At 51.0% G+C, this 11,512-nt stretch overlaps 2 protein-coding genes across 2 annotated transcripts; both read right to left on the bottom strand.

The window, feature by feature from the left end:
- Positions 1-3,085: 3,085 nt before the first annotated feature.
- LOC113876840 (metallothionein-1B-like) lies at positions 3,086-5,178 on the bottom strand. The gene is made up of 3 exons (XM_027516525.1): positions 5,015-5,178; positions 4,258-4,323; positions 3,086-3,318 (listed from the first exon to the last, which is right to left on the bottom strand). Exons 1-3 carry the CDS (start codon positions 5,040-5,042, stop codon positions 3,227-3,229), a joined length of 186 nt encoding a protein of 61 aa, XP_027372326.1. The 5' UTR covers positions 5,043-5,178; the 3' UTR covers positions 3,086-3,226.
- A 2,997-nt stretch (positions 5,179-8,175) lies between these two features.
- Positions 8,176-9,593, bottom strand: LOC113876838 (metallothionein-1C). The gene is made up of 3 exons (XM_027516524.1): positions 9,426-9,593; positions 8,764-8,829; positions 8,176-8,399 (listed from the first exon to the last, which is right to left on the bottom strand). The coding sequence occupies exons 1-3, from the start codon at positions 9,451-9,453 to the stop codon at positions 8,308-8,310; spliced, it is 186 nt and encodes a 61-aa protein (XP_027372325.1). The 5' UTR covers positions 9,454-9,593; the 3' UTR covers positions 8,176-8,307.
- Positions 9,594-11,512: the final 1,919 nt, after the last annotated feature.

Below are 11,512 nucleotides of genomic sequence, written 5' to 3'. Positions count from 1 at the left end.
AACGAAGTAAAACAGTGGGCATTTCCCTTTGAATAGTCCTGACAGTTACATACCAGGGAGTCTGTGCCAAGCCTTGTTTCATCAGTTTTCCTCTTTGAATTCTAACAGCTCAAGGGAAACACTACTTGGGAGGCTGTTTCCCCAAGGCAAAAAGTACATCCAGTACAAGGACGCTACTAACCCAAGGTCACAGTGCTGGGATGTGGTGCCCCAAATGCTATTCCTGTCTCTTCTTAAGGAGTCAGCGATGAAGCTTCCCTGAGGCCCAGAGGCATGTGTTCAGCACTTCTCTACTGCCTTAGCTCAAGCATGGGTGCCGAAGTGGCAGGAAAGGAATGCATATATGTCTTAGTGGTACCATCAATGTCTAGAAGTAAATTGAGCTTCATATTCATAGCCTTAAAGAGTTTGCTTTTCATGTAAATAAATTTATATGTATATAAAACGTTGAGTAAAATCTTGGTTCAGGTGACAGCAGTAATGGCAGAATCCTTCAGTATTTTGTTAGGAGAACTCGGATTGTCTTGCTGATGGCTTACTATCCCTAGTGCCAGCCCCTTTTTGTTGGGAGAGGGGCATAACCCTCTTAGGGGAACTAGTCATCTGCTCCCATGTTTGATGAGAACAAGAGAGAACACTCAGCTAGCACACCAGCTCCAGCTTATTGGTCTGGGTATAGAGAAATATATCCTATGCTTCGACTGATAATAATAATAGCTAATATTACTATATTACTGACTGTGTGCCAGGTTTCATTCCAATTTCTTTGCAAATATTCAATTCTTTAATCCTAAGGGCAAGATACTATTCTTTTGCCTTTTAAAGCAGATGAGACTGAAGCACAAAGAGGTTGTGTCATGTGGCTGTGACACAGATGGGACTGGCACTCATGCAGGCTGATTGCAGCCCCCTTGCCCTCACCCCCTACTGGGCACCATGACATCTCACAACGGGTGAGGACACGGAACACCTGGCATGGAAGGAGCAGTGGGAAAGCACTGAGCTGGCAGTCAGAACCTTCTGCATTGCTCTGTGACCTCTCTGGCCCTCAGTCTCCCATCTCTCCAGCCAGGACCATAACTGGACCATCTCTGGGGACCCTTGCAGCTCTGAATAGGGAGAGGCAGGATTCAGCCTCCAGGGGCATCTCCAGCAGTGTGTGGCCAGGAGGTGAGACAGCTGTAGCACAGGTTCAGTCTTCTGACTTCTGACTGTGTGTCCTGGGCAGGTTGCTTAACCTCTCTGGAAGATGGCACAACGACCCCAGCCCCTGCACATTTATTCTGGCACTGGTTCCTGTGCAGATCAAATGACATGAAGGGTGGGAAAGTCTTCCGAGTCTGTCCTGACACTGTGTAGCATCTTATCCTTTCAGTGTCATTGGAGGGCATCCCCACTCCCCTGGCACTCAGTCAGCAAGGTTCCAACCCATTCTCAGCCTCAGTCCTGGGGCATCCTCCCAAATCCATGAGTCATTTTCTAGGAGTTTGTTGGGGCCTCAATGGATTATCCACATATCCACAAAATTTCGTGGATAAAGTGATTATAATGGCCACTTCTTAAAGCCATATCTAGGAATCACCACTATCCCATTTATGCCCCTGCCATTGAGATGTAATCTCCCTTAAACACATGTGAAAATGGAGGCTCAGGCAGTATCAAATACATGCCCAAGTCAGATAGTGGCTAGGTAGTTGTGAACCAGGATGCCTGACACCAAAACCCAACCCCTCTTCACAAAGGAAATCTGTGGGCAAGTGTGGTTCTGACTTCTAGGCCAAGTGACTTGTTTTATGGGTTTTCTTTTTCTTTTTTTTGATTATGCAACAAATAGCAATACCCTGGAGTAGGAAGGGGAAACCTACTCCAGTATTCTTGCCTGGAAAATTCCATGGACCAAAGAGCCTGGGGAGGAACAATTCATGGGATGGCAAAGAGTCAGACACAACTGAGCCACCTGAGCACACACGCACGCACACAGCTTACATTAAGTGTCCTTTTACTATTAAAAGATTCCTGCGTTAAAAAAAATAATAATAATGGCAATACCCTCTGCAAAGGGCCAGGGGCAGTGAGCTTTGATATAAATAACAAGTCACTGGGCTCCTCACTCCAGCCTTATGAACACCACCTCGCCCTCCAAACTGGGCAGTAGCCATCACCCTGCAGACATGAAGTCCTTCACCTCGACCCAGTTCTCAGGTACACGCCCTCTTCCTGGGAAACAGCTGGGTGGTGACTCCTTCCACTTTCACAATCACTTTGCTGCTTTCGTGTAGCCAAGGGCTGGATTTTAAGAGAGGGACAGATTTCAGCCTGCCCTAGGGAAGACTTCCCAAAGATTCTAAGCCAACTCACCACAGGAAGCTGGCAGCGGTGGTGGCTGTCCTGTCGGTGACCCTGGGCAAGCCAAGGCTGATGTTCCCTGCGGGTATGGGGGGCAAGAGCTACTTCAGGTGTGCGTGGTCCACACAGTGGGGCACTGGTGAAGTGTTCCCAGGAGGGCTTATCCACGGCTTCGATGAACATATGTGTAGCGTTTAAAACTTAAATTTTCTTATTGGTTCTTCATCGATTGATGAAATTCTGTGTATTGAATCTAAAAGTGGGTTGTTTTTTTTTTCACTGTGACCTCTAAAATTTTTTTAGTACATTTACCAAAGTTTAAATCTGTGAGCATTAGAAAATAAAAACTGGTCCTTCAGCAGTGTTTTAGAAGCAAGCCCTATGTAGAAGTAAAATAATTAGGGTTCGGATTTCACCCGGTCTGAGTACTTTCGAAACCTACAAACCTAATAACTCTGAGGCCTGAACTTTGGTAGGGGAAGCCCAGAGAGTGAAAATGAGAAATTGAGGAGTTTCCCCATCATCGACACTTAAAACAATGAGGACAGTGAGGACCTGTATGTGCCCAATGCCTTCATGTCACTTGGAGGATGTGTCCCCTTTTACCTGAGAAGCCAAAGCTCAGAGAGGTAACCTGACCTGTTTAGGGTCCTCAGTGTCTTAGGGGCAACTGGTTAGGTCCAGAACCCAAGTCTCTGCATTTCCACTCAAGACACACAAACAAAAACAGAAGCCAGAATACAGTCAATAATATTTATTACAATTCACATATTTCATAGAAAAAGGAATGTCGTATCGCATCAAGGTAGTAAGAGACAATTGTCAAATGCAAGTTTGTTGTGGTTGCGCTGCGGACACCTGGGGAAGGCTCTCCCCGACATCAGGCATGGCAGCGGCACTTGTCCGAGGCCCCTTTGCAGATGCAGCCCTGGGCACACTTGGCACAGCCCACAGGGCAGCAAGAGCAGCAGCCTGGGGGGAGTGAGAGTGAGAGACAGCATTACGTGAAACCACCCTTCCCAACAGCAGGCCTGGCACAAGCTGACCCCAGGCCCTGAGGACCCTGACCTTAGGAAAGTATGCTCTGTCCTAAGAAATTCGTTTCTGACACTCTGAAAATTGCTCTGAGTTCAGGACAGGGCAGAAAGCCTAGAGACTGTGGTGGGGCCTTTAGGGGCAGTGAAAGGGCAGCTGCCACTCCTCAAAGGGCTTCCCAGATGGCACTAGTCGTAAAGAATCCTCCTGCCAATGCAGGAGACATAAGAGATGTGGGTTCGATCCCTGGGTTTGGAAGATCCCCTGGAGGAGAGCATGGCAACCAACTCCAGTATCCTTGACTGGAGAATCCCATGGACAGAGGAGCCTGGAAGGCTATAGCCCATTAGTGTCACAAAGAGACATGACTGAAGCGAACATACAGTGAAGTAAGCATGCACACACCCCTCAGAAACATACAGTGAAATAAGGAAAGTGGTCAAGTTCAGAGAGGGGCAAACTGCTGCCACAGCTGTTCACCAGGGGTCAGGGAAGGACTGGGCTGCCTGTACAGCAAAGGGCTGCACCCCCAGGGCGAGACCCCGCACCTGGTCACCAAGTTCAAGAACCTAAAGTGCTCAGGACACTGGAGGGTTCACAAGGTGACGTCAGAAACAAGAGACCTGGGTTCTAGGTCTAGTTTCCATCCTTGACCCCATTCGCTGACCTCTCTCAAACTTATTTAGCCATTCTAGAATGAGAAGTTGGAACAGAATCATCTCTCTAGCTCTTTCAGCTCAGATTCTGTTTCAGTGCTGGTACAGCGGGTGGGGAGTGATGTAGGGAATTCTGGTCAGTCCTGCTCCCTGCTGAGCTCTGGGTCCCTCCTTGGACTCAGCCCAGACCCCGGGTTCCCAGAGGAGGCCCCACACTCACTCTTCTTGCAGGAGGGGCATCTGCAGGCCTTGCAGGTGCAGGAGCCAGCGCAGCTGCAGGAGCCGCCTGCCAGGAAGGAAAAGGCAAGTGGTGAGCAGGAGGCAGGAGGAGCCACGCAGCCATCAGCAGGGCCCTCCCGCTCCTCCTGGGTCAGGACCAGCCCTGGGAGAGCTCCCCTCCACTCAGGCAGATGGAGAAGCCCCAGCTCCTCTCTTCTGGTCCCAGGAAAGTAGATCCCCTTCCCAGGGAAGGCCCCAGGCTCCAGACCCAGCCCAGGTTGACTGGGGCTGGGGGCCAGGTCTATGTCCTGAACCCCAAGAGGCACCATGTCCCCTCCTGCCATCAAGGCCCGGCAGCTCCAAGGTCTCCTCCCAGCACTGGGTCCCAGTCTAGTTGTCCCCTGACCCCCTGGCTGAGGACAACAAGGATAGTCTGGAGCCTCAGTACTCTCCATTCAAAATTAGAGTCTGGGAATTCCCTGTGAGTCCAGTGCTTAGGATTCCCGTGCTCTCACTGCCCAGGGCCCCGTGTTCAATCCCTGGTGGAGGAACTAAGATCCCACAAGCCGCTTGACTGGGTGGGCGGCAGGAAGAAAAAAAAATGCTCTCTCCATCCTGGCTAGGAAGAAAGCACTTCTGGGTGAACCCTGGGTGTCCACTTTAGCTCAGATTCAAAATCCTTCTTCGTCTAACCCCACGGAACCTCTGTCTAGTGCCTGGGAGGGGGCGCTCTAGGCCCAGAGCCAGAGGTCGCTTACTAGTGGGGCAGGAGCAATTGGGGTCCATTTGGAGCCGAGCTGAGACCAGGGGGCAAAAGCACGCGGCAAAGAAGAGACACCCGATCTGATGAGAGGCGTGTCGAGTCGAGGAGCTCGCTCGCTGGGTTTGTAACCGGAGGAGATGGCCCGGGCGCAGAGGGCCCGCCCCGCCTGCACCCTCCCCGAGGCTCCGCGCCCGCGCCGCCCACAGCTTCCGGGCCGGGCGGTGAGCCCCACGCGAGCCGAGCGCAAGAGTCTCCCGGTGCCCTTGGGGCCGCGGTGCACACGGAGGGCCGCCTTTGGCCCTGGCCCGCGGGGAGGGACAGTTTGCCGGGAGGGACGCGGTGTCCTAGCCTCCCTACCCGCCCCCTCCCAATGTTCCCGAGGGCGGCAGGCACCCTGCTCTCGGCTTTTTCCCGGAACCCAGCCTCTGTGTTTTCGCCGTCTTCCCCACCCCCGACCCCCGCTCTGTTCTCTTCGTGTTCGCCACTTCCCGGAGCCAGTGTGCGACCCTAGTCTCGTGCTCACGTCCCAGGCACAGCTGGGTGTGTCGTGTGCAGAGCCCCGTGGTGGATGTGACTTTCACCACCAAGCCCCCGACTCTCTCTTGCCCCACCGTTCCCTGTCCTGGTCCCCGCGAAGGGCCCTAGGCAGCGTTTCTCTTAACATTTCTCTCTAACAGCCCCAGGATCAACTCACTCAGGCCTCTGCCTCCCATCCTTCCTTTTGTTCTCCACGACTGAATGGATGGATGGGCACGTTTTTCCGGGTGCTCTTGCCCTAAACTTTTCAGGGGTTTTCCTGAACCTAGCCAGTCCACCCCATTCCAGGATGGAGGTTCCAGAAGCATGATGACCCCCAAGGAAGGGAAGATCACAGCTGTGACCTCTTGGACTTCAGTTTCCCATCTCTTCTGCTATTAACACAACTAGCCTGTCTCTAAGGAGCCTGCCAGCTCTGAATAACGAGAGGCAGGGCTCAGAGTAATATGACCTCATAATTATTCACCTTTGGCGAGTAGGTGAGACAGCTATAGATTCAGACCTCTCGACTGCGATCTGTGTGCCCTTGGGCAGGTCGCTTAAACTCTGGGCAATTGGCACATCACTCCATTGCCTGCAAGTTCACTCTGTAATGGGTTCAATGTAGATCAGGTGATATGAAGGGTGGGCATTGAATTTGTGGTTGTCCAAATGGTGTGGCAGCATCATACCTGAGGGGGGCTGTCGCAGGGCATCCACACTCCTGGCAATGGATTAGTACATTTCCAATCAAACTTTAACCTCCCATCTTTCCCCAAGAGCTTGTTAGGATTCAACAAGATTCTGTCCCAATAAAGTCACTGTGAACTGAAGGATTGTAATAGATATTGTTTATTAAGACCTAGTGAGGAGCTACAGAAAAGGCAATGGCAACCCACTCCAGTACTCTTGCCTGGAAAATCCCATGGACGGAGGAGCCTGGTAGGCTGCAGTCCACGGGGTCGCTAGGAATCGAACACGACTGAGCAACTTCACTTTCACTTTTCACTTTCATGCATTGGAGAAGGAAATGGCAACCCACTCCAGTGTTCTTGCCTGGAGAATCCCAGGGACGGGGGAGCCTGGTGGGCTGCCGTCCACGGGGTTGCACAGAGTCAGACACGACTGAAGCAGCTGCAGCAGTGAGGAACTAGGCCACTCTCACTTAATATCACGTAGAGATATAACCTCCTTTTTATAGGAAATGGAGACTTAGAGGATTTGAGAGACTCATTCAGGATATGGGGCTTCCCTGGTGGCTCAGACGTTAAGTGTCTGTCTGCAATGCAGGAGACCCAGGTTCAATCCCTGGGTCAGGAAGATCCCCTGGAGAAGGAAATGGCAACCCACTCCAGTACTCTTGCCTGAAAATCCCATGGACAGAGGAGCCTGGTTAGGCCACAGTCCATGGGGTCCCAAAGAGTCGGATATGACTGAGCGATGTCACTTTCATTCAGGATATGTGGCAGGAAGTGCCACTGCTTAAATGAACCAGCACACTGGGTCTAGAAATCCCCTCTTTACACAGGATACCTGTAGGTAAGTGTGGTTCTGACACTTGGACCATGTGACTTGTCTTTCTCTTTATCAGATAGCAAATCACTCCAAATGTTGTCGGGGGGGACTAGCCATGACCATCGTTTACAAGTCACTCAGCACCTCTCTCCTTCCAAATACACACAGCTAGTTTCATAACTGCAGAATGTGACACTGTGCAGAATGTGCACAGGCAGACATGAAGTCCTTCATCAGGAACCAGTTTCCAGGTATACTCCCTCTTGCTGGGAAATGGCTGGGCATTACCTCCTAAATCCTAGCCACTTTGCTGGTTTCAAGTAGCCAAGGGCTGGATTTTGAAAGCAGAGTTCAGCCTGACCTAAAGGAACTTCCAAAGACTTAGAGCCAACTCAACGCAGGGAGCTCTCAAGGGTAGCAGGTGTCCTGTCGCTGGCAGTGGGAGGGATGGTCCCTGTGGGGATGTGGGGAGGGGCTGCTCCAGCTATGGCTGGGGCCCACAGTGGGGCACCAGTGTTTTCAGTGTTCAGCACACACCTTTGATGAACAAGTGTGTAGTTTGTTTCTTTTTCAAACTGAACCATAGTTGATTTACAATATTGTGTTAGTATTGGGTGAACAAACATGTGGTTTTTACTTTTTAAATTTTTCTTGTGTTACTGTTCCCCATGTATTTATTCAAATTTGTTGAATCAATAACTGGACTTTGTATTTTGTATCCTTGTAAATTTTTATTAGTAATTCACTTAATTTTATTTTGCCAACATTTAGGTTTGTGAAGATAGAAAATAGAAACCACAGCCAGAAAATTCACACTAGTCTTTCAGTGCAGGGAGTTTGAGAGTCCCAGGTAGGGATTTAGGTAACTAGGGGTGTGAGTCCAACTTCTTTAGAATCTATCAAGCCTAAAATCTGTGAGGAACTGAAGTTATTCAGGGCAATCAGAGGATGGAAAATGAAGCCACCAACCCTTGACATGAGAACGGAGGGACCCTGAATCTGCTCAGCACACTTAGTTTATTGGGGCCTAACGCTTTGTTCTAGTTGCCATGTCTCTACAGTTCTCATCCAGTCTCCTACAAAAGCCCTTATTCCGAATGCACAGAAAAGAAAACTGAATCAGAATAGTGTCAACAATCTTTATTACCATTCACATATTTCCTAAGAAAGGGAATGTAGTGATCAAGTCAGAGTTGTACAAAAATGCAGGTTGGCCCACGTTCCTCCATTGATACCTGGGGCAGGCTCTCCCCGACATCAGGCACAGCAGCTGCACTTGTCCGAGGCCCCTTTGCAGATGCAGCCCTGGGCACACTTGGCACAGCCCACAGGGCAGCAGGAGCAGCAGCCTGGGGAGAGATGGGGGAAAGCAGGTGTTAGCAATGCATTTCCCAGGCACCTCCCTGCCCAACAGCAACCCTGCGGCAAAACCTTCAGACCCAGAGGACCCTGAGTGCAGAAAAACATGCCCTAAGACAGCTTGGAGGACCTTTGGCATGAGTTCTACTAGGAAATGGCTGCCTGGCTCCATCTAAGCCCAGGACAGGGCAGAAAGTTAGAAGCCGCAGTGACACGTGGGTGCCCAGCGGCAAAAGAGGGCCAGCCCCCCAGAACCATGCACTCAGAACCCACTCTGGGTTCCCTCCCTCCCGCTAGCTACAGCACTCCCCACCCACCCCCTCCCTGGGTTCCCAGAGGAGGCCGCGCACTCACTCTTCTTGCAGGAGGGACATCTGCAGGCCTTGCAGGTGCAGGAGCCAGGGCAGCTGCAGGAGCCGCCTGCCAGGAAGGGAAAAGCCAGCGGTGAGCAGGGGAGAGGATGAGCCACTGCAGACATCAGCAGGGCCCTCCCCCTCCTCCTGGGTCAGCACCAGCCCTGGGAGCTCCAGTCCAGCACAGAACAGACAGAAGGCTCATTCCCCAGCCCCCTGCCACCCCGCTTCTCTGCCCTTCGGTGCAAAGGGTACTGTCTTGTATTTACCCCCAAGGAGGAGCCCAGGCTCCAGTGCCCATTCAGGAAGCCTGGGTCTGATGGTCCGGACCTTCTGTCTGAGCCCAGAAGAAGCAATATCTCCTCCCCACCCAGCTTTGGCAATACGGAGGCCTGGACAGAGCCCTGGAGCCAACCCAGAGGCCCCGTGACACCTGAATGATGTGGGACCGGGCAGCCTTGAGCCTCAGACCTCTTGCCTCTGAAACGGAAGACTAAGAGGAAGGGAACGCTCTAATGGAAGATGAAGTCGCTAGTTTGGGGAGAAGGTACATGCTGGGTTAACTACAGAAGCTCACCCAAAATACTCCCTCTTCTAAACCCAGGGACACCTCTTGATATTGGGGAGGGGACATCCGAAGTCCCAGAGCCAGGGATCCCTTACCAGTGGAGCAGGAGCAGTTGGGGTCCATTCGGAGACGAAGTGTGGCCGTCCAAAGCAAGTGGCAAAGTAGAGGTCCTTGAGCCGGTTGGGGACGTGTTGGAATCCAGAAACGCGCGGTTCAGTTTATACACAGAGGAGGCGGCCCGGGCGCAGAGGCCCCGCCCCGGCCTTGCACTCCTCCCGCCCCGCTCGGTGGGTCCACGCGGTCCACTCCGCCCCGCTGGGCTGAGCGCACCTCGGTGGGACCACGCGGTCCACTCCGCCCCGCTGGGCTGAGCGCACCTGGCGGCGCCCGCCGAGCGCAGGTTCAGTGAGCAAGACTTCGGTCCGTGCGCAGTGCTCCGACCGCCCCCTTTGTCACGAGAACTCGCGGAGGGAACGTGTGCCGGGTTGCTCTCGGTGTCCCAGCTTCTCTACCCGCCCCTTCCCAATTTTCCCAAGGTAGGACGCCACCTTTATTTCAGGATCTTCCAAGAACCCAATCATCCGTCTTCGCCGCCCCAACCCCTCTCGCCGCCCGTTCCTTTGTACTCAAGTTCTCAAGTTCGTCCTTTCCGGAGCCCGTGTGCAACCCCAGCCTGTGCTCACGTCCCTGCTGAAAGGAGGCGGTGGAAAAACCCGAATATTTCCTCCCCCAGTGCTCAGAAGGCCTTTGGCCCTGTTTTTCTGTCTCAATTCAAGGCGGACACTGCGCCCGGGGAGCCTCTTTTGGGTATAAACGGAAATGGCCTCTGCTTCCATCCTTCCTGCACTCTCTAGTTTGAAGGGATATATGGGCACGTTTGTCTGGGTCCTTTGCGTATCTATACAGCCTAGCCAGCCCACCTCAATCCAGAAAAGATGTTCAGAAAGTGGGATGCGTCCAGAGGAGGGATTTTTTTAGGTGATATTCAGACCTAGCCTTACATATCATTTTGTAATTGTTTCCCTTTCAATATTACTATTTGACAGCATTTTGTATGTGTCACACCTGGTTAATTTTTTTTTTTTTTTTTTTTTATCTTTCATCCCTCACAATGAATCTAAAGAGGAACACTATTATTTATGAGCCCATTTGGCTGATGGGAAGAAAGTCACAAGGATGTTAAGTAACTTGCCCACAGAGCTAGGAATTAGAGCCACTGGATCTGAGTCCGGTCAGCTTCCCAAGGGAAGGAGAGCGTCAAGGATCAAGTTTTCCTTTGATGTGCCTTCAATATCAGTGTACCACTCGAGATCTTTTAAAGAGAGATAGGCCTCAACCTTATCAACTCTCCAGGCTTGTGTCATGATTTTGTCTTCAGGGACCTAGACTGTCTTTTCCTTCTCTAAGACACCACACTGGTCCAGTACATTGATGGTATGCTGATTGGAGCTAGTGGAAAAACATAGCAAATACTCTAGGCTAATGGGTAAGACTGCAATGGCGCTAAGAAAGCCTATGAAACAGAGGAGATCCCTTAGGGCATCTCTTAGTACTACCCTGCCCTGAGATTAAAGTCAGTGGGAAGCTACTGTAACAACCCAATCAAGACTGGACTGATAAAGGCCGAGACCCTTCAAAAATGAAGGTTTAGCGTCACCAGATCAAGAACCATGACCAAATGAGGTACAAGCAGGGGGCAAAGTGAACACAGAGTAGGTAGGAGAAGAAGGTATTTATAAATGTCAGCTGTGACCACATGACTGGTTCCAGAAACAGAAATGACAACTGTAACTGTTGAGTGCTGCTTCATTATTTTCTTACAAATATGTAATATATATAAATACGTAAATAATGTAATATATTTGTTGTTGTTAGGTCACTAAGCTGTGTCCACGACCCCATGAACTGTAGCCCACCAGGCTCCTCTGGCCATGGGAATTTCCCAGGCAAGAATACTGGAGTGGGTTGCCATTTCCTTCTGCAGGGGATCTTTCCTATCCAGGGATCAAACCTGCATCTCCTGCATTGGTAGGCTGATTCTCTAACCCTGAGCCACCAGGGAAGCACATGTAATATATATATATATATATATATATATATAGGTAAATATATATGTATATGGCAAATATCTTTGTTTTCTTCCCTCTTTTGTTCCCTTCTCATATAACATAGAATGTATTGA

The sequence above is a fragment of the Bos indicus x Bos taurus genome, chromosome 18, assembly GCF_003369695.1.
Source record: "Bos indicus x Bos taurus breed Angus x Brahman F1 hybrid chromosome 18, Bos_hybrid_MaternalHap_v2.0, whole genome shotgun sequence".
Lineage (NCBI taxonomy): Eukaryota > Metazoa > Chordata > Mammalia > Artiodactyla > Bovidae > Bos > Bos indicus x Bos taurus.
This window is presented reverse-complemented; position numbering and strand designations above follow the sequence as displayed.

Excerpts from the sequence above, each read along its gene's own strand:
- LOC113876840 (XM_027516525.1), bottom strand. The coding sequence starts at position 5,042 with ATGGACCCCAATTGCTCCTGCCCCACTA. Across the intron at positions 4,324-5,014 it reads CAATTGCTCCTGCCCCACTA|GCGGCTCCTGCAGCTGCGCT; the intron begins GTAAGCGACCTC and ends CCTTCCTGGCAG. Across the intron at positions 3,319-4,257 it reads ATGCCCCTCCTGCAAGAAGA|GCTGCTGCTCTTGCTGCCCT; the intron begins GTGAGTGTGGGG and ends CACTCCCCCCAG.
- LOC113876838 (XM_027516524.1), bottom strand. The coding sequence starts at position 9,453 with ATGGACCCCAACTGCTCCTGCTCCACTG. Across the intron at positions 8,830-9,425 it reads CAACTGCTCCTGCTCCACTG|GCGGCTCCTGCAGCTGCCCT; the intron begins GTAAGGGATCCC and ends CCTTCCTGGCAG. Across the intron at positions 8,400-8,763 it reads ATGTCCCTCCTGCAAGAAGA|GCTGCTGCTCCTGCTGCCCT; the intron begins GTGAGTGCGCGG and ends ATCTCTCCCCAG.